At 44.8% G+C, this 20,239-nt stretch overlaps 1 protein-coding gene across 3 annotated transcripts in view; it reads right to left on the minus strand.

Moving 5' to 3' along the window:
• The window catches only part of PAQR5 (progestin and adipoQ receptor family member 5), a 109,375-nt gene that overhangs the window by 40,172 nt on the left and 48,964 nt on the right, over window positions 1–20,239 (minus strand). The window contains exons 2-3 of one of the 3 annotated variants that reach the window (XM_030930252.1): window positions 16,350–16,447; window positions 13,886–14,051 (exon numbers count right to left, since the gene is read on the minus strand). The exons of 1 other annotated variant lie outside the window; for it this stretch is intronic. In XM_030930252.1, coding sequence (XP_030786112.1) covers window positions 13,886–13,936 — 51 coding nt within the window. In that variant the 5' untranslated portion in view covers window positions 13,937–14,051; window positions 16,350–16,447. The remainder of the gene's footprint in view (window positions 1–13,885; window positions 14,052–16,349; window positions 16,448–20,239) is intronic. One more of the 3 variants, XM_010363648.2, reaches the window with a different exon arrangement.

Consider the following 20,239-nt stretch of genomic DNA (forward strand, 5'->3'; position numbering starts at 1 on the left):
GCCCCTTGAACCCAGGAGAAGTTGGAAGATAACTTTCCATAGGGCTTGACTAAGACCGAATGTTGTGCCCCGGTATCGACCAGGAACTGGACTGGGGACCCCTCCACTTGTAAAGTTACCCTAGGTTCGGGGAGGGGATCCGAACCCCGTCTCCCCTAGTCTGTATCTTGGGTAACTAGTATCGGCATAGATTTGGGCTGCCATTGTCCTTGGCCTGGCTGGTGCTGTTTCTTTTTGGGGCAGTCTTTTATCCAGTGACCAATTTCTTTACAGTATGCACATTGGTCTTTACTCAGATTGCGCCTAGGGGCACGCGTGGATTGGGTGTTTCCTGGCGGTGGTTGTTCTTTTTGGACGACCGCCGCCAGGACTTTGGTCATTTTCTCAGTGGCCCTAATTTATCTTTCCTCTGGAGCATCTCTGTTGTTGTAAACTCTCTGTGCTATGCGAAGGAGGTCCTGGACCTGTTTTCCCTCCAAATCTTCTAATTTTTGTAGCTTTTTTTAAATATCTGGGGCCGCCTGGTTGACAAAGGACATAACGACTGCTGCCTGATTTTCAGGTGCCTCTGGATCTATAGGTGTATACTGTCTAAAGGCTTCCATTAGTCTTGCTAGATAAACAGCGGGGCTTTCTGTTTTTCCCTGTAAAACAGAATATACCTTAGCCAAATTAGTGGGCTTGCGAGCTGCAGCCCGGAGACCCGCCATTAGAGTCTGGCGATAAACGAGTAGCTTTCCCCTACCTTCTGCTGTATTGTAGTCCCACGTTGGCCTGGTCAAGGGAAATGCTGCATTAATGAGGTCGGGGTTTGCAGTCGGTTGACCGTCATCTCCAGGAACCAACTTTCTAGCCTCTACCTGGATTCTCTCCCGTTCCTCCGTTGTGAACAGAATGCGGAGGAGCTGTTGGCAGTCATCCCAGGTGGGCTGATGAGTGAACACGACACTGTCTAGAAGGGCTGTTAGGTCCTTGGGGTTATCAGAGAACCGGGCATTCTGAGTCTTCCAGTTGTACAGGTCACTGGTAGAGAATGGCCAATACTGGAGTCTAGGGTTACCTGTGTCATCGGGGGGTCCTCTTTCCCTTAAGGGGAGCGCTACAGTGGAATCGGGAACTCGCGGAGTTGCCTCACGCTGGACACGCCCGCGCGTTCGCCCTGCCGGCCCTCCCGAGCCATGTTCACTTTCAGTTTCTCCTGGCGCCGCGGCCGCTTCTCAGCCCTCATGGCTTCCTGGGAGTGCGGCCGGTTGGGCTTGGGCATGGGGTCCGGGAGGGGGAGGATAAGGCGGGGGTTCCAAGGATGCGAGGTCCTGGCTGTCAGGCAACACAGGGGGCAAGGGGGCAGTTGGAGTTTTTGGTCTTTTGGTGGTCCCAGTTGGTTGCGCGACTAGGGTTTTACAGGGTTCAGAGGTCAGCAGAAAGGGAGCTAGCCACGGGGGCGGATTTTCCACCAGATCTTGCCAGACTAAAATGTAGGGGATCTGATCTGGGTGTCCTGAACGACCTGGCAGGAAAACCCTTGATTTTACCTGGAGGATAATGGGGAGGCAAAAAGTTCCCTCGGCTGGCCAGCCTACGCCGAAGGTGGGCCACTCAGAGTGGCAGAGGGTTATTAATTTTCCCTTTTTAAGTTCTATACTGAGATCATGTCCCCTTGCTCTCACATCTTTAAAATTATTGACAAGGAGAGAAAGTGGTGTGGTCTGGGAGTTGCCCATTCCGAGGAAGTCCTGTTGATAGAATATGGGTGGTAAGGGACATTAGTGCCTGGTACAGGACTGGGTCCGAAGCTCCTGTAAATCAAGGTAAATTAGTAAGGGGCGAGCAACAGATAACTTCTGTTATCTGATATATTGATCGCTAGCGTGTCTCGGGCCTAGGACCTGACCAGAAGCAGATGGGCCACAGAATACAGAGCCCCAGATGAGTACCGGAGGACGTCTCCCACCGGCCTCCACTGACTGTCCTATAGCGCGTCTGCCAGGTCTAGATCAGTCTCATGTACAGACCCCGCGGGATTATTCAGAGGCAGACAGACAACATACAAACAGAGCCGGCTTACTCACTTTTGCGATGACCTGTTGGCCTGGGGTCTGGTGGGCTTAGGGGCAATCCCGGACGAGCCCCCAAGATGTAATGCCCAGACCCGCGATGACCCAAAAGCAACCACCAGAGTCCAGAGACAAAGCCAAGCGGCAGGGATCGCTTTATTTCGAGTTGGAACTCGGTTCCCTCCAGCTAGGTATCCGATCCTAGGGAGAGACCCCAAGCTTGGTGTTCAGCCGTCTTTTATAGTCAGACACAAACAAGTTACAGCAAGTTACAGAGTCACTGGGGATTTTTACAGTTGTAGGTTTACAATTGGCTGACATTTAAAGTTAAACATTAGTCAGTTGTTCATTGGTTCCCGCCCTTTGACCAAACCACAAACGGCCGCTTGCCCTGCTAGGGGCTTTCCAGATAACCTTGTTGTTTTAGCATTAAGGGGAGTTTCCTGACTTTTCTGACCTCTGATATTCAGTATTTTTCCACTCCTCAGAATCTCAGCAGAAGATTCTCCCAAATGAAATTAATTTAAGAAACAAAACTAAGAACTACAATGACTCAGGAATAGTGGTTTAATTTAACATCATTGTCAATAGAACACAAATTATATGATAATGTTGATTACAACACTATAACTCAATTTTACTGAAATGAAGAAGTAAAATGAATTATATGGAATAAACACACGTAATAATTTATAAATTACGCATGTTTTTGTTTCATTACTCTTTCAAACAAGTAATTCATCAATGTAACATTTAGACATGTGCAATAATAATTAAACTCAGTTGTTTTTCATATTTTGCTGACTTTAGCTATATAAAAATCAAAGTTTCCCTTTTTCTGTCCTTATAAAGGGGCATTTGTCAGCCCAGGCACAGTGGTTCACACCTGTAATCCCAGGACTTTGGGAGGCCGAGGTGGGTGGATCACCTGAGGTCAGGAGATTCAGACCATCCTGTCTAACATGATGAAACTCTGCCTCCACTAAAAACACGAAAAATTAGCTGGGCGTGGTGGTGGGTGCCTGTAATCCCAGCTACTTGGGAGGCTGAGGCAGGAGAATTGCTTGATCCCAGGAGGCAGAGGTTGCAGTGAGCCAAGATCATGCCATTCCACTCCAGCCTGGGCAACAAGAGTGAAACTCTGTCTCAAAATAAATAAATAAATAATAAAATAAAGGGGCATTTGTTAAGGTAGAATAGAACCACTTTATATAACTGTTGGCTTCATTTATAACTTTTAAGTATTTAGACATATAGCCTATGGCCTGCATTTGTCCTCCTTATTCAGACTTAGCATATGTGGGGAAAAGAAAGAGAGGTCAGCCTGTTACTGTGTCTACATAGAAAGAAGTAGATTTAGGAGACTCCATTTGGTTCTGTATTTAAGATGCTGTTAATCTGTGACCCTACCCCCAACCTTGTCCTTGCAAGAGACATGCGCTGTGGTGACTCAAGGCTTAATGGATATTGGGCTGTGAGGGATGTGTCTTTGTTAAACAAGTACCTGAAGGCAGCTTGCTGGTTAAAAATCCTGCCCATCCCTGGGCAATGGAACATCTCGGTGTAAAACCCGTTGTGTGCTTTGTTTACTGAGCAAGGAGAAAACCGCCTTTAGGAATAAGGTGGGACTTGCTGGAGCAATGCTGCTAAAAGGTTTATGGAAATGTTTGCATATGCATATCAAGGCACAGCATTTTCCTTTGAACTTATTCATGTCACAGAGATCTTTATCCGTATGTCTTACTGCTAATTTTATACCTACAATGATCCTATTATCCTGCCACTTCCTTTTCTTTGAAATGGTAAAGATAATTATCAATAAATACTAAGGGAACTCAGAGACCGGGGCCGGTGTGGGTCCTCTGTAAGCTGAGCGCCCGTCCCCTGGGCCCCGCTTTTCTTTCTCTATACTTTGTCTCTGTGTCTTATTTCTTTTCTAAAGTCTCTCGTTCCACCTAACGAGAAACACCCACTAGTGTGGAGGGGCAGGCCACCCCTTCAAGCATATATTAAGGGCAGGTCTGGTTTCATTTGATCATCATGAGAGCATGGCAAGGTAGGGACTGTCAACCCATTTTACAAATAAGAAAACAGAAGCTCAGTGAGACGAAGTTTCCAAGGTCATAATAAATACCAGAACCAAGATGCAAACCCTAGTCTTAAATTGCAAAACCCCTGTGTGCTTCACAGCACCCAGCTGGTGGAACTAAGGATTGCTACAGACATGTTTTATAGAAATGCTAAGGGTCATGAAAGTTTTCAGAAGGAAGTAATCACTGGGGATGAAGGAAGGACCTGGAAGAATGACTGGGGTACTCCGGTTCTGGCCAAAGGATGGTCGATTAGATGTTATGAAGGATCCTTCTGATTAATGCAATTAATATGCTGTCTGGAGTATGCATCATAAGCCAGTATATCAGCAAAATGACACAAAAGTAAAGAAGTCACAAAGCCCCCAAACAGAGGGAAACCAGGAACCCTGTGAGGTAAGCTGCATTCACCATCAGAGTCTTTGCTGCCAGATTTTGTAAACAAGGGATGAAACCCAAGGCCCATCAAATGCAGGGAATCTAATAGGAGACTTTGCCAATAAAGCTGGGAGTCTAAAGATAAGTGAGTGTGAACTAAATTCAACCAGGCAGAGGAGGACAATAAGGAAAGTTGTTTCTCTGAAAAAAAAATCTCTCCCAAAATTCATAACCATCAAATAGTCTTCATATAGGTTTGTGGTCCAAGCCCCTACTACTTTTGTGGTCCAGGAAATCTCAAGTGAAAAAATTAAAGTGATTACAAATAGAAAGAGGTTAACATTTTGTAGTTCCCTCAGGTAAGTTACAAAAACAAACACAAATCCTCTCTGAAGGATTTCTACTTTTTTTTTTTTTTCTTGAGACAGAGTCTTGCTCTGTCACCCAGGCTGGAGTGCAATGGCGTGATCTTGGCTTACTGCAACCTCCACCTCCTGAGTTCAAGCTATTCTCCTGCCTCAGTCTCTCGAGTAGCTGGGATTACAGGCACATGCCACCACGCCCAGCTAATTCTTGTACTTTCAGTAGAGACAGGGTTTTGCCATGTTGGTCAGGCTGGTTTTGAACTCCTGACCTCAGGTGATCCACCTGCCTTGCCTCCTAAAGTGCTGGGATTACAGGCGTGAGTCACTGCATCCAGCCGGATTTCTACTTTAACACAGGCATGCACACATAGGGAAATAAAACACCATGAGTGAGAAACAGCAGAAACAGTAGATGGCAGAGACAGAGATCAAAGTACAAATATTAAAACATAAAATAACTGTGTTTAATATATTTAAATAAATAAACAGGAAACAAGCCAATTTGAAAAAACAGGCTGGGCTTAGTGGCTCAACCCTGTAATGCCAACACTTGGGGGACTGTGGTGGGTGGATTCCTTGAGCCCAGGAGTTTGAGACCAACCTAGGCCACACAGTGAGACACTCTCATCTCTACAAAATTAAAAAAAAAAAAAATTAGCTGGGTATGGTGGAGCAGAGCTGTAGTCCCAGCTACTGGGGAGGCTGAGGCAGGAGCATCACTTAAGCCCAAGAGTTTAAGGCTATAGTGAGCCATGATTGCACCACAACACTCCAGCCTGGGTGACAGAGCAAGACCCTGTCTCAAAAAAAAGGAGCCTAATATAACTTTTAGAAATTAAAAAATAATAATTGAAATTTAAAATACATCAAAGGAATAAACAATACACTAAATCTGTCTGAAGAGAAAATTAGTCAACTGAAAGATCCAAAGAAAGTACCCAGAATGCAGTCCAGAGAGAGTAATAGAAAATATGAAAAATCTAGTAAGAGACACAGAGAACATTTCTCCAGAAGGAGAAAATATAAATGGTTTTGATGTGCTATTTGAAGAAATAACTTATACATTTCTGGAATTATTGAGTCATCAGTCTTCATATCCAAGACGTTAAGTAGAAAGTTGGTGTTCACCAAATATTACACGTGCTTTCCCATATTCCTCAGACTTTCTCAACGTTAGGTTGGGGCCATGTGATTATTTCTGGTTAATGTTACTTCTAGGCCAGAAGAGTTAAAAGCAGAGGCGCAGTAGCTCATGCCTGCAATCCCATCACTTTGGGAGGCTGAGGCGGGCAGATCACCTGTAGTCAGGAGTTCGAGACCAGCCTGGCCAACATGGTGAAACCCCATCTCTGTTAAAAATACAAAAATTAGCCAGGTGTGGTGGTGCCGCCTGTAATTCCAGCCATATGGGAGGCTGAGGCAAGAGAATTGCTTGAACCTTGGAGGTGGAGGTTGCAGTGAGCCAAGAGAGTGCCACTGCACTGCAGCCTTGGCTACAGAAGCAAGACTTGATCTAAAAAAAAAAAAAAACAAAAAGCAGAAAGCCTTCTTGCAGATATCACTACACACTTCTAAAGGACCTTTCGGAGGGACTCTTCAGTACTGAGCCACTCATCATGCCACGGGAATTGCTTTTGGCCAACGGGCACTAGTTACACTCCTCCCCAGGGGTTGTGTACATCCACTGATGAGGGATCAAGGTCCTGGCCTCCTTTTCCCATTTGGGACAACTCTGAAAGGCCAACTAACCTCCAGAGCTCCTGAGTGACTGGTGGAGGCTTCTAACGCAGCTTCTCCTTCTGTACATCCTGCCTCCTTCACATCCTTGCAGGTGTTCTTGAGAATACTCCCCCATAAACTTCCTGTGCCCGAATCTTTTTCTCAAAGTCTGTTTCTAGGGAAACTAACTTTCTCTTCTCCTCCCATCCAAGCTCGAATCTGGCCCAGCCCTGCCTAGTTTCTGAGATCAGGCGAGATAGGCGTGTTCAGGGTGGTATGGCTGTAGACCCTCGCTTCCCCTTCTGGGATGACCTTGGAGGCTGCAGCTGGGAGATGGTGGATCTTCCATCTGCCTGGGTGTCTCAGTCCTTCACTGACCACTTAGCTACGTAGTGTGATGTGAAATAATCTTTGCTATGTTAAGTCACTGAGCTATATGGGGTAATTTTTAACTCAGCATAGCCTGACCCTATCTAGTACAGCTATTCATGTTAAAATAGCTGAAGTGACCACTAAACTAATCCACATAGAGCATATTTCTAACACATTAATTATAAAACAGGTGGAAGGGAAAAACAGCATATGAAAAGAAAAAAAAGATGAATGTAAAACTCAATCCAAGAAAGTAAGGGAAACAAGGAAAAAATAGAGAAAACAAGACAAAAGCATTTAAGACAATGAAAATAAATGTGGGTATCAGTAATCATTATAAATATAAGTAGACTAGGCCGGGCGCGGTGGCTCAAGCCTGTAATCCCAGCACTTTGGGAGGCTGAGACGGGTGGATCACGAGGTGAGGAGATCGAGACCATCCTGGCTAACACGGTGAAAGCCCGTCTCTACTCAAAATACAAAAAAACTAGCCAGGCGAGGTGGCGGGCGCCTGTAGTCCCAGCTACTCTGGAGGCTGAGGCAGGAGAACGGTGTAAACCCGGGAGGCGGAGCTTGCAGTGAGCTGAGATCCGGCAACTGCACTCCAGCCGAGGCGACAGAGCAACAACTGGAGACCATACATTATTTATAGGCACACTTAGAAGATTTATGAAAATTATTCATATGCTAGGCCATCAAGCTAGTCTGAACAAACGTCAAGGATTGGAATAACACAGGGGGCATTCTCAGACCAAGATCAATTAAGTTAAATCAATAGTATAAAAACTCCATATACTTGGAAGCATAGAGTTACCATATGATCCAGCAACTCCGCTGCTGGGTTGTTCACCAAAGAGACTGACAACTTGTCCACCTAAATGACTTGTACGCAAATGTTCACAGTGGCATATTTATTTATAATAGCCAAAAAATAGAAACAACTCACCTGTTCATCAACTAATGAATGGATAAACAAACTGTGGTATATCCATTCAATAGACTATGATTTGGCCATTAAAACAAAGTACTGATAGATGCTACAGCGTAGATGAACCCTGCAAACATCCTGCTAAGTGAAAGAAGCCAGTCACAAAAGGCCACATATTGCACCATTCCGTTGTGTGAGATATCCACAACAGGTGAATCCATACAGACAGAAAGTAGGTTAGGTGGTTGCCAGGAACTGAGGGGATATAAAACAGCTGCTAACGAGTGCAGTTCTTTCTGGGGTGATGAAAATGTTCTAAAAACTGGTGATCATGGTGATGGTTTTGTGCAACATAATCTGTGTTCAACATACGAAAACCCACTGAATTGTACGCTTTTACAGGGTGGATTTTACAATATGTGAATTGTATCTCAACAAGGCTGTTATAAAAAAAATCTTTCCATCAAGAAAATTCAGCTATAGGGCCAAGCTGTTCCCTGCACAACTCCAGAGGTTGCCATTCACATAGACTAAAAGGGAAATGGTGCCGCCTTAGAGTTGGGCAATATGGTGGCTCCGCCCAGGTAATTTCCCAGATAAATTCTACCAACCACTCAGGAATGTATAATTCTAATATTAGATATTTTTCCCCATAGAATAAATAGGCAGCAATCTCCAACTCACTTGTGGTTGGCATAATCTGAATCCCAAGTCCAGGCAAGGACAGCATAAGAAGAAAACATTATAGGCTAACTCATTAAATCGACTTAAAGATCCTGAACAAAATATTAGCTAACTGACTCTAGCAATAGATTAAAGAGATATTGTATCATAATCAAACTGTATTCAAAACAAGAACAAAAAATTGGTTTAACGTTAGTAAATCAATCAATGTAATCACCACATTAACAACTTAAATAAATCATATATGATCATCTCAAAAGATACTGATTGGAAAAAAGAGTTCTGTAAAATTCATAAAGGAGGCCGGTCACGGTGGCTCATGCCTGTAATCCCAGCACTGTGGGAGGCTGAGGCAGGTAGATCACCTGAGGTCAGGAGTTTGAGACCAGCCTGGCCAACATGATGAAACCCCATCTCTACTAAAAAATACAAAAATTAGTTGGGCGTGGTGGCACTTGCCTGTAGTCCCAGCTACTTGGGAGGCTGAGGCATGAGAATCGCTTTAACCTGGGAGGCAGAGGTTGCAGTGAGCCGAGACTGCGCCACTGCACTCCAGCCTGGGTGACAGAGCGAGACTCTGTCACAAAATAAATAAAATATAATATAATAAAATAAAATTCATAAGGGAAGGCCGGACACGGTGGCTCACACCTCTAATCCTAGCAATTTGGGAGGCCGAGGCAGGTGGATCATGAGGTCAGGGGCTCAAGACCAGCCTGGTCAAGATGGTGAAACCCTGTCTCTACTAAAAATACAAAAACTAGCTTGGTGTGGTAGCAGGCACCTTTGATCCCAGCTACTTGGGAGACTGAGGTAGAGAATTGCTTGAACCTCGGAGGCAGAGGTTGCAGTGAGCTGAGATCTCACTACTGCACTCCAGCCTGGGTGACAGAGTGAGACTCCATCTCCAAAAATAATACCCTTAATCTGATAAAGATGAAAAGATTACTTCTTATATATACACACATACACACACAGCAAACATACTAAATGGTGAGATGTTAAAAGCATTTCTTTTCATTAAAACCAAGAACAATACAAAGATGCCTGCTATCACAACTCCTATTTTATATATATATATATATATTTTTTTTTTTTTCTTTTTTTGAGACAGAATGGTGATTGCCTTAAAATCACTTACCTCGGCATCCCAAAGTGCTAGGATTACAGGTGTGACCCACCAAGCCCGGCTCCTATCATATTTTAATAAACTACCAGGTGATTCTGATATTGGTGATCTAAGCACCCTCTCTGAACAGCCCTGGGCTGGAGAAACCATTTGCCCATTGAGATGGCTCCTTGTTCCCAGTGCCTGAGCCCACCTACCAAACACTAATGCCAGCCACTGATCTGGCTATGCTTCCTTCGTTCGTAATAATCCCACTGTTCTATTTCATTTTTCTTGGATCTTCACAGTTGCCCTGTGAGACTGACTTAACAGGAGTCACCTCCATTTTACAGATAAGAACACTGAGACTGAGGTTATGACTGTGTGGCAGAGCTGCAGTGCATGTCTGGAAACAGCGTTGCTTTTCCTCTCTGTGTAGACCAGTGCCTCAGGGAATCCTCCTGTCCGTGCCTCTAAACTAAGGCATCTGGGACTATGGGATGTGTTTACCGGTAGCCTGTGAGTCAAGGCTGTAGTTAATTAAAGCTTAGCAGTTTGGTTGGGCGCAGTGGCTCAAGCTTGTAATCCCAGAACTTTGGGAAGCCGAGGCAGGCGGATCACTTGAGGTCAAGAGTTCGAGACCCAGCCTGGTCAACACGGTGAAACCCTGTTGTTACTGAAAATACAAAAATTAGCCGGGCGTGGTGGTGTGCACCTGTAGTCCCAGCTACTTGGGAGGTTGAGGCAGGAGAATTGCTTGAACCTGGGAGGCAGAGGTTGCAGTGAGTCATGGTTGTGCTACTGCACTCCAGCCTGGGTGACAGAGTGAGACTCTGTCTCAAAAACAAACAAACAAACAAAAAAAACAGATTAGCAATTTGACACTCGATGTTCTTGTTTCCTGGCAAAGTGTCATGCCATGTTGCATATGAACTTGTCTTTTTTCTTTAATAACCCTCTAATGTACCCAGGCTTAGTTTTGGACACAAGGAAGACTAAATATTATTTATTTAAGCATACACACAAGTTCTGCCTTCTGAGGGAAGAGAGAAACTGCCCTTTTCCATGAACAATCTATCAGCCAGGAATGCACCAAGAATGGGCCAAGATTACAACTCTGATGATGCAGAGAGGTGGGCACACCATTCCCTACAGATGGCTGAGGCCCAGACAGGGTAGTGAAGTGGCCCAGGTCACATAGCTGGCTGATATACAAAAGGAGAGGCAGGTGTACAGGGCAGCTTGCAGAAGTACAACCAACAACTGAAAGAGCTCAGGGAAGGGAGTAAGCACATGCCACTCCACAAAGAAGGAAGCCAGAAAGGGGGAGCAAAGGTTGGGGAGAGGAAAGCCTTCTTCAAACAGAAATCAAGACAAGTGAAGGTTGCATCTGCTGGGGAGAATAAAAAGAAGAGGGTCTGTGGATGGGACGTGGTGGAAGAGGTGGGGAGGGATCAAGCTGGTGAAGATGGTGAACAGCAGGCTGGGGAGCTGGGGTTCTAGTCTATGGACAGGGCCTCTGAAGTCTCCTGCCAGCATGCTCTACCCTGCAAAGTGCCCTAGAGAGCCTAGGAGAGAATGATAATAATGACAACCAACATTATTAATTGTTCACCACGTGCCAGGCATTTCACTTGGGTTATCTCATTTAATTCTCAAAACCCCAGGAGGCAGATACTATTTTCATTCCCATTTTACAGAAGCAAAAGCTGAGGTAGAGAGATTATCTTGCTTGAGGCCACTCTAAAAACCAAGTATTGGAACCCACAGAGCCCACCAAAGGTAAGCTTTAACAATTGTATGAAGTATCCTATTTTAAATATTCATGTAAATTGTGCATTCCATTTTTAATATGCGTGCATCTGTTTTAATACTAATAAATGTCTTTGCCCCAAATCCTCAGGCAAAACTACCCTCCAGGCAGACAGAGCCACTGTATTTTCTCTATGGCTTCATGAACCCTGGGTGTGATGCCCAAAAACCCAATAGTGGATGCTGGAGCCCAAGGAAGATTTTGAAGCAAATGGTGGATGCAACGTGTGATGCTGGTTTTCTGCCTCTAGCTACTGCCATTTCACTAAAAGATATTATCATCCTCTAACTTACGAAAAACTGGACAGAGAGGACATATTCATCTTTCTCCCTTAGCCTCTGCCTTAGTTGTCCAGTTCTGACATTCAGAATCTCCATACATTCAGATTCCCAGCAGGTTACCCAAAGGACCTATTGATACCACTCGGCCCCCTTCACTTCTTTCCTGTGGACATACTCTGAACCCAACCCTGACCAAAATGTCCAGAAAGATATATAAGCAGACTGCCATAACCTCTACTCGAAAGAGGCTCCTCAGTCCTCCCGCCATCACCACCTGTCCCATGATCTCCCATCTCCAGGCCTTTGCTCACACTGCTCCTTCCACCTGGAATGCTCTCCCCAGCTCCACAATCCTGTCCACCCCTCAAAATCTGTCTTACAGACCACCCCCTTCATGAAGACTTCCCTGATCCCTTCCTGCTTGATATAATTTGGCTCTGTGTCCCCATTCAAATCTCATCTCAAATTGTAATCCCTATAATCCCCACGTGTCGAGGGAGGAACCTGGTGGGAGATGACTGGATCATGGGGGTATTGTCCCCCAAACTGTGAGTGAGTTCTCTCGAGATCTGATGGTTTTGTAAGTGTCTGACAGTTCCTCCTTCACATCGTGCTCTCTCTCACCTGCTGCCATGTAAGACGTGCCTCTTCCCCCATGATTGTAAGTTACCTGAGGCCTCCACAGCCATGAGGAACTGTGAGTCAATTAGACCTCTTTTCTTTATAAATTACCCAGTCTCAGGCAGTTCTTTACAGCAATGTGAGAATGAACTAATACACTCCTCCGTGATGGAAGTGACCAATCCCTTCTCTGAAACAATCTTAAGAGAGACCCTAACCCAGTTTAGGAAAGAATTTCTCATGCACATTTAAAAATCTTCCTGACCAGCATATGAGCCACGCAAGGACAGGATTTGTATGTAGTTATTCGCTGAATCCCTTGCACATAATAGGCAGTCAATAGAAATTTCATGAGTAAATACATTCAAGAATCACACTGTGTTCCCACTAATCACAGCTGCTAATGCTCTGTGGGTAGAACCAACCAGCGAAGTGCACCAAGAAGAGAAGGTGATGGCCCTGTGAGAACAGAGGCAGGCGCTCTGCCCAGTATCATGGGAGCCAGCCACACATGTAGCTTGCCTATTACTTACCACATTCCTCAGCTTACCCCACCAAACAACTCTGAATCCCTTATGGTTTTCCCCCATGCCATCTTCCTGGAATCACCTGGCTTCACAGGCTTTTAGGGTTAGGGTTTGGCAGTTTCCCCCTCAACCTTCCATTGGTGATGTTGAGTTTATTTTGAAACTATTTTTCTAGGGCAAGTCATAAGTGCCTGGCAATCAGCCAAGTAGAACTCTCCTCCACTCTGTCACATCTTCCCAATGAAACTTCCCACCATGAAATGACACCCACTCTTCTTAGTCAAAAAGGAAGGAAATTTGACATCAACAAAGAGGTGCAACACAATGATGTGTCCTTTGCAAGGGAAGGAGGAAGTGCACCAGTTCTCTGTAGCACACAACCAGGCTCACCTATGGCTTATTAAAGCAGATCATCAGTGAGTCTCACGTACTTCAGGATACCTGCCTGTGAGCTCCCAGGCCCATGAGTCCACTACAAGACAGTGCTAAGGCCCATTCAACAACCCTCCCCATCACCCCAGTGAAGGCCTGGTCTGGGCATCCTGCAAGTAACGGGGATGAGCAAAGCCATGCCCTGGTGTGCCTTTGCCCATAGTCTGCTTTCAAGCACCCATAGGAGGGTCCTAAAAGAATAAACCTCCTATCCAGCCAGCTGCTGCTGGCTTTATCTCTTCAGGTTGAATCTCAGTAATGACTTTGTTTCTGGATAAAACACAGATGTTATAAGAAAGGGTTACAACTTAAACAACTTTGGGAATACTTCCATTTCAAGGTAGGTGGGGGAAGTAGGAGGCTGTAATATCGCCCAAGGAAGTGTGGAAGGGGATCCTTGAAGAGAATGGGCCTGTACAGAACAGACTAGGTGAAGACAACAGTCCCCCATTGCAGAGGCCAAGCCCTGGTCACACCCTGGAAATGAACCATCATAACAAATAGAGCACATACCTGCGGTATCTGGTCTATGCTAAACAGCCTGGGGAGCTTCAGGCTCAGCATCTTGGAGCTGGGTTGGCAAGGCCAGTGGGTGACAGCGCCTCCCTGTTACCACGCCTCAATCAAAGCTCTGACATGGCCTGGGGCGTCTCTGCCTAGCTGGTGCTGTGCTGCTTCCCTGAAAGAGGACAGCATGAAGAAATCCAGTCAGTTTCAGCCTAACGCCAGCTGGGTCAGGACAGTCCGCTTGTTCAACTATTGAACATATACTTGCTACACATGATGGCACAAGATCAAGCTTCCTTAAAAACAGCAAAACGATCAGACGGCTGAGTCATCCACTCCAAGAGTGCTGGAGGGAAGTAATTAAATAATAATATGGGCAATTACTATGGTCTGAATGTTTGTGTCTCACCAAAATTCATGTGTCAAAACCTAATCTCCATTGTGGTGACAAGGAGCAGGGCTTTTGGGAAGTGACTATGTCATGAAGGCTCTGCCCTTATGAGTGGGATTAGTGCTCATAGAAAAGAGGTCTGAGGGAGCTTGTTCACCCCTTCCACCATGTGAGGACACATAGAAGGAGACATCTATGAGGAATGGGCCCTCATCAGACACGGAATCTGCTGGCACAGTGACCTTGAACTTCCCAGCCTCCAGAACTATTAGCAATACATTTCTGTTGTTTATAAATTACCCAGTCTTAGGTATTTTGTGATAGCATGCCAAATGGACTAAGACAGTGATCATAAAATTGCAGAGCTAAGGCCAGATGTGGTGGCTCATGCCTGTAATCCCAGAAATTTGGGAGACTGAGATGGGAGGATCAGTTGAGCCCCAGAGTTCAAGACCAGCCTGGGCGATATAGTGAGACCTTGTTTCTACAAAGAAAAAATTAAAATTAGCTGGGCATGGTGTTGTAGTCCCAGCTATTCAAGGGCGGGCTAAAGTGGGATCACTTGAGCCCAGGAGGTCCAGGCTGCTGTGAGCCATGATCATGCCATTGCACTCCAGCCAGAGCAATATAGCAAGACTCTGTCTCCAAAAAAAAAAAAAAAAAAAAGCCACAGAGCTGAAAAGGGTCTTAGAGGTCACCTAGTCTTCTCATGTTACACATGAAGGTGGGAGGGGTAGAATAACTTTCCCAAGGCAGCAACGCAGTGGGAGGGCTGGGCTGCTCACTGCTTCACTCCACCAGAGGCTGCGCCTGGATGGACAGTAGGATCTTTAGTCTGTGTCTAGCCAGTGGGTGGAAGAGGACGAGGAGTTGCCCCAGGTCACAGAAAGAGAAGCAACTCAACTCTTCCAGAAAGCTGACCAGAGTTCGGTTGCCCTGAGACACACGAAAGAACCAAGCCAAGCAAATAAATCCAAGGCACTTGTTGGAGACAGAGCAACTCAAGAGTAAGTAACAAGATTGCTTAAATGCAGGATGAAGACCACTTAACAGCTGTGAGTAATGTGCACCACAGAGACCCAGAACCCTTGGAACAGGTCCAAGAAAAAGAAAAATACACCTTGGATTTAGCAAAGAAGAGCAGAGTTGGAAATTGACCATAGTAAATTTCCTCCTCTACCCCTATCATCACTGGGCCGAAGTCTACCACCTCCTGAGAGCCCTCCTCATAGTCCCCATCAACCAGAGGGCTTCTTTCCCTGCCTCTGAACACGCAGAGACCTTGCTTGTATGTACCTGCGGCACCAACCACATCGTACCTATAGACATAGCTAACTCTCTAGGCCTTGTCTGCCCCCTCAGGAAGAAGCCTCCCACAGCTGGCTGGAAACTTGGGGTGTATGCCTGGCCCACCCTGGGCCTCAGCAAATGCTTATTTAATGAAGTAATGATGCTCACAGTTTGAACTTGAAGTCGTTTTGATTTTTGTGGTTTGTTTACTTTTGCTTCTTCTTATATTTATGTTCCAAGTGTTTTCTGGAACTATGCAGCAAAATACAATCTGTTTATTTCACTGTTGTAAATATGATTCTTTCTTAAAAACAGTAATAGAAGCATTATTCACAATACTCAAAGGGTGGGAGCAACCCAAGTGTCCATTAAAGGATGAATGAATAAAATGTGGTGGTATCAGTCCATTTTTGCATTGCTATAAAGAAATACCTGAGGCTGGGCGTGGTGGCTCATGCCTGTAATCCCAGCACTTTGGGAGGCTGAGGTGGGTGGATCACCTGAGGTCAGGAGTTTGAGACCAACCTGGGCAACATGGCGAAACTCCATTTCTACTAAAATACAAAAATTAGCCAGGCATGGTGGTGCATGCCTGTAGTTCTAGCTACTCAGGAGGCTGAGTCAGGAGAATTGCTTGAACCTGGGAGATGGAGGTTACAGTGAGCCAAGATCACACCACTGCACTCTAGTCTGGACGACAGAGTAAGATTCTGTCTCAAAAACAAGAAAACAAACAAACAAAACCTGAGACTGGGTAATTTATAAAGAAAAGAGGCTTGATTGGCTCACAGTTCTGCAGGCTGGACAGGAAACATGGTGCTGGCATCTGCTCAGCTTCTAGGGAGGCTGCAGGAAGCTTACAATCACAGCGGAAGGCGAAGGAGTAGCTGGCAAATCATATGGCGAAAGCAGGAGTGAGAGAGAAAGAGAGAAAGAGATAGTGGGTGGGGAGATGCCACACACTTTTAAACAACCAGATCTTGACAGAAGTCACTATCTCAAAGATAGCACCAAACCACGAGGGATCTGCCCCCATGATACAAACACCTCCCTCCAGGCCCCACCTTCAGCATTGGGGGTTACATTTCAAAATGAGATTTGTGCAGGGACAAATATTCAAACTATATCAGTGAACTATACATACAATGGAACATTATTCATCCTTAAAAAGGAAGGAAATTTTGATACATGCTACAACGAGGACACACCTTTAAAGACCTTAAGCTAAGTGAAGTGAGCCACTTAAAAGGACAAATATTGTACAATTCCACGAGGCACCCGGAGTAGTCAAATTCCTAGAAACAGGAAGCTGGATGGTGGTTATCATGGGCTGGGGGGAGAGAACGGGGAGTTGGTGTTTAAAGGACACAGAGTTTCTGTTTGGGATGATAAAAATGTTCTGAAGACGGATGATGGCGATGGTTGCACAACACTACCAATGTACTTAATGCCACTGAGCTACACACTTCAAAATGGGTAAAATGCTAAATGTTATGTATATTTTATACCTATAAAATAGTGACATACAATTTCAAAATTATAGAATAATAAAGAAAATAACTTATTAAAACTCACCTACATTTTGCCCAGGTTAAAAAATAAAAGTTAATACTTTGCAAAAAATACAACACTGATGTAAATAAGCTGTGGTACACTTAGTTTTTCATGGCTAAATCACTGAGCCTTGCACACTCACAGAAGTACCACTAATCCACCTAATGGCAGGACAAGAGGCAAAAGTCCAGTAATAGGGAAACTCAAACACACCGGAGAAGCCTTAGACAACAATAGAAATCAAGGCTGGGTCTCCACAGACCTGCCTACCTAGGTCCCCTAGTTCTCCCTGGCTTTGACTCAATATCATGGGAAGAAAAAGAAAGACGCAGTCCCTACTGTCACACTATCTAGGTAGGATGACCACATTAGCCATGCAAAACTAAGGGGAAATACAAAGTAGTGTAGGATTCATTAATTTCTTCATTCATTCACTGCTTACTGCATTTTAATCATGTGGCAAGAAAGGGTAAGGGATAAGTGAATAGCTGATTATTATCTGTGGGCTGCCGCAGATTTAAGGAAAAGCTGAGAATTTAACTGATATAAAAATGGTTTAAGTTTGTGATACGCAGAATAGAGGGAAGTAGGCATGCTTTGTATCATTCTATTCCTTCATTGCACAGGGGAAAAAAGATGAATAAGACTATCCTTGTCTCCAAGAAATATATAAAAAAGAAATAAAGAAATAGGACAGGCCGGGCACAGTGCCTCACACCTGTAATCCCAGCACTTTGGGAGGCTGAGGCAGGTGGATCACCTGAGGTCAGGAGTTCGAGACTAGCCTGACCAACATGGTGAAACCCTGTCTCTGCTAAAAATACAAAAATTAGCTGGGTGTGGTGGCGAATGTCTGTAATCCCCGCTACTTGGGAGGCTGAGGCAGGGGAATCTCTTAAACCCGGGAGACAGAGGTTGCAGTGAGCCAAGATCTCACCACTACACTCCAGCCTGGGCAACAGAGTGAGACTTTGTCTCAAGGAAAAAAAAGAAAAAGAAAAAGAAAAAAGAAGGAAGGAAGGAAGGAAGGAAGGAAGGAAGGAAGGAAGGAAGGAAGGAAGGAAGGAAAGAAAAAAAAGAAAAGAAAAGGAAAGAAAGAAAGAAAGAAGAAATAAGGCAAATATACACCTGTATTAGAGTTCTCCAGAGAGGCAGAACCAAGTAGATAGCTAGATAGGTAGATAGAGAGAGAGAGAGAGAGAGAGAGATGGGTGATAGGGGAATTGGCTCATGTGATAATACCAGCCAAGAATTCCCACAACAAGCTGTCTAACAAGCTGGAGACACTGGGATGCCAGCAGTGTGGCTCAGTCCAAGTCCTACAGACTCAGAATGAGGGAAGCTGATGGTTTAACTTTCAGGCTGAGACAGAAGGCCCTGAGAACTCTGTCGGGTGGAGGTGCAAGTCCTAGAGTCCAAGGGCCAGAGAGCCTGGAGTTCTGATGCCCAAGGGAAGGAGAAGAAGGGTGCCCCAGCTCCAGGAGAAAGAGAGAATTTGAATTTCCTCTTTTTGTTCTATCTGGGCCCTTGTTGATTGGATGGTGTCTGCCCACATCGAGGGTGGATCTTCCCCATTTGGTCCATGGACTCACAACCCAATCTCCTCTGGAAACATCCTCACAGACACACCCAGAAATCACTCTTAGCATTTCTCTAGGTATTCCCTAATCCAGTCAAGTGGACACCTAAAATTAACCATCACAAGTCTACCCCCTGTCAACTTGGCACCCATCTGCATCTCCTAAATCATATTTAATCTCCAAACAAAGACAATAACAAGAAAATAGTTCTGCATAACATGATACAATTATCCTGCATACGACCCAAAACGCACTAATCCCTTCCACAGAAGAGGAGGTAAAGTTCTTGGGTGATGTTTACTCTTCTCTTGATATCTCATAACTTAAATACTATGATATAACATTAATAATACTTAACTACTGATACGAGGTCATTGAATCTTATATTACATGATAAAGAAATAAGAGAAGCACAAAAAACAAAGATATTTGTTAATATATGTACATATACATGGAAACATATTCTTAACAAAACAGGGAGGAACTACTCATGACAATTACAGTCCTTGGTTCTGTAACTGATCATGTCTGTAGCTGGTATTGACAACTATCGTCTTATACTACCCCTTCTGCATTCTCTTTGCCTTCAGTAAGCACCTTAGTTGGTCATGGTCCTTTACCTAATGGGTTGGCCTAAACCTTAATTCCTGAAGGGTCTGGGCCATTTGTTAGTACTGCCTAGATTGAGTTGTTATAGTTTCCCATTGACCTTAATCACAGAGCAGGATAATACTGAGAGGCCCAAAGAGCTTTCCTATATTGCAGACATACTCTTCCTCACTCCCATTGTCGGGTAGAAGGCAGTTTCTTCTTGGTCATCCACATCAATCATCCCAGCCCAAAGCATCACTCCTTTCTTAGCCTGTTGATTCAGAGGCATGAGAAGCCCAAAGTGGCTGGGTGGCAGTCTTAACTTTTAGCTCAGTAGAATCATTGTTGTGTCTCCTGGTGGAAGCATTCTTTCCTCTGGAACTAAGACCTTTAGACCAGCAGAGCATCAAATCTTCTTGAAAACAGGAAGCAAAAGTTTTGTTTGTGAGTCACTAGCGATAATGGTGAGTGGTGCCCCTCACCCTCTCCATTTCTTTGATTCCTGCACTTGTGAATCTGGGCTGTGGGAGAAATAGTACCATATATTGAACGCTGATTCCGAGCATGTACAGCCTTCTGGACAACCTTGCCCCAGCCCTGCAAGGTATTGCCACCTAGCTGGCTCTGTAATTATGACTTCAAAAGGCCATTCTACTGTTCTATCAAGCCAGCTGCTTCGGAATAACAGGAACATGGTAAAAACAGTGAATTCCATGAGCATGGGCCCACTGTCATACTTCTTTGGCTGTAAAATGAGTTTCTTGGTCAAAAGCAATATTGTGTGGAATACCATGGCAATGGATAAGGCATTCTATGAGTCCGTGGATGGTAGTTTCGACAGAAGTATCACATTCAGGGGAGACAAATCCATATCCAGATTAAATATGTATTCCAGTAAGGAAAAAACACTGCCTCTTCCACGATGGACGGGGGTCCAGTGTAAGCAACTTGCCA

The sequence above is a fragment of the Rhinopithecus roxellana genome, chromosome 5 (assembly GCF_007565055.1).
Source record: "Rhinopithecus roxellana isolate Shanxi Qingling chromosome 5, ASM756505v1, whole genome shotgun sequence".
NCBI lineage: Eukaryota > Metazoa > Chordata > Mammalia > Primates > Cercopithecidae > Rhinopithecus > Rhinopithecus roxellana.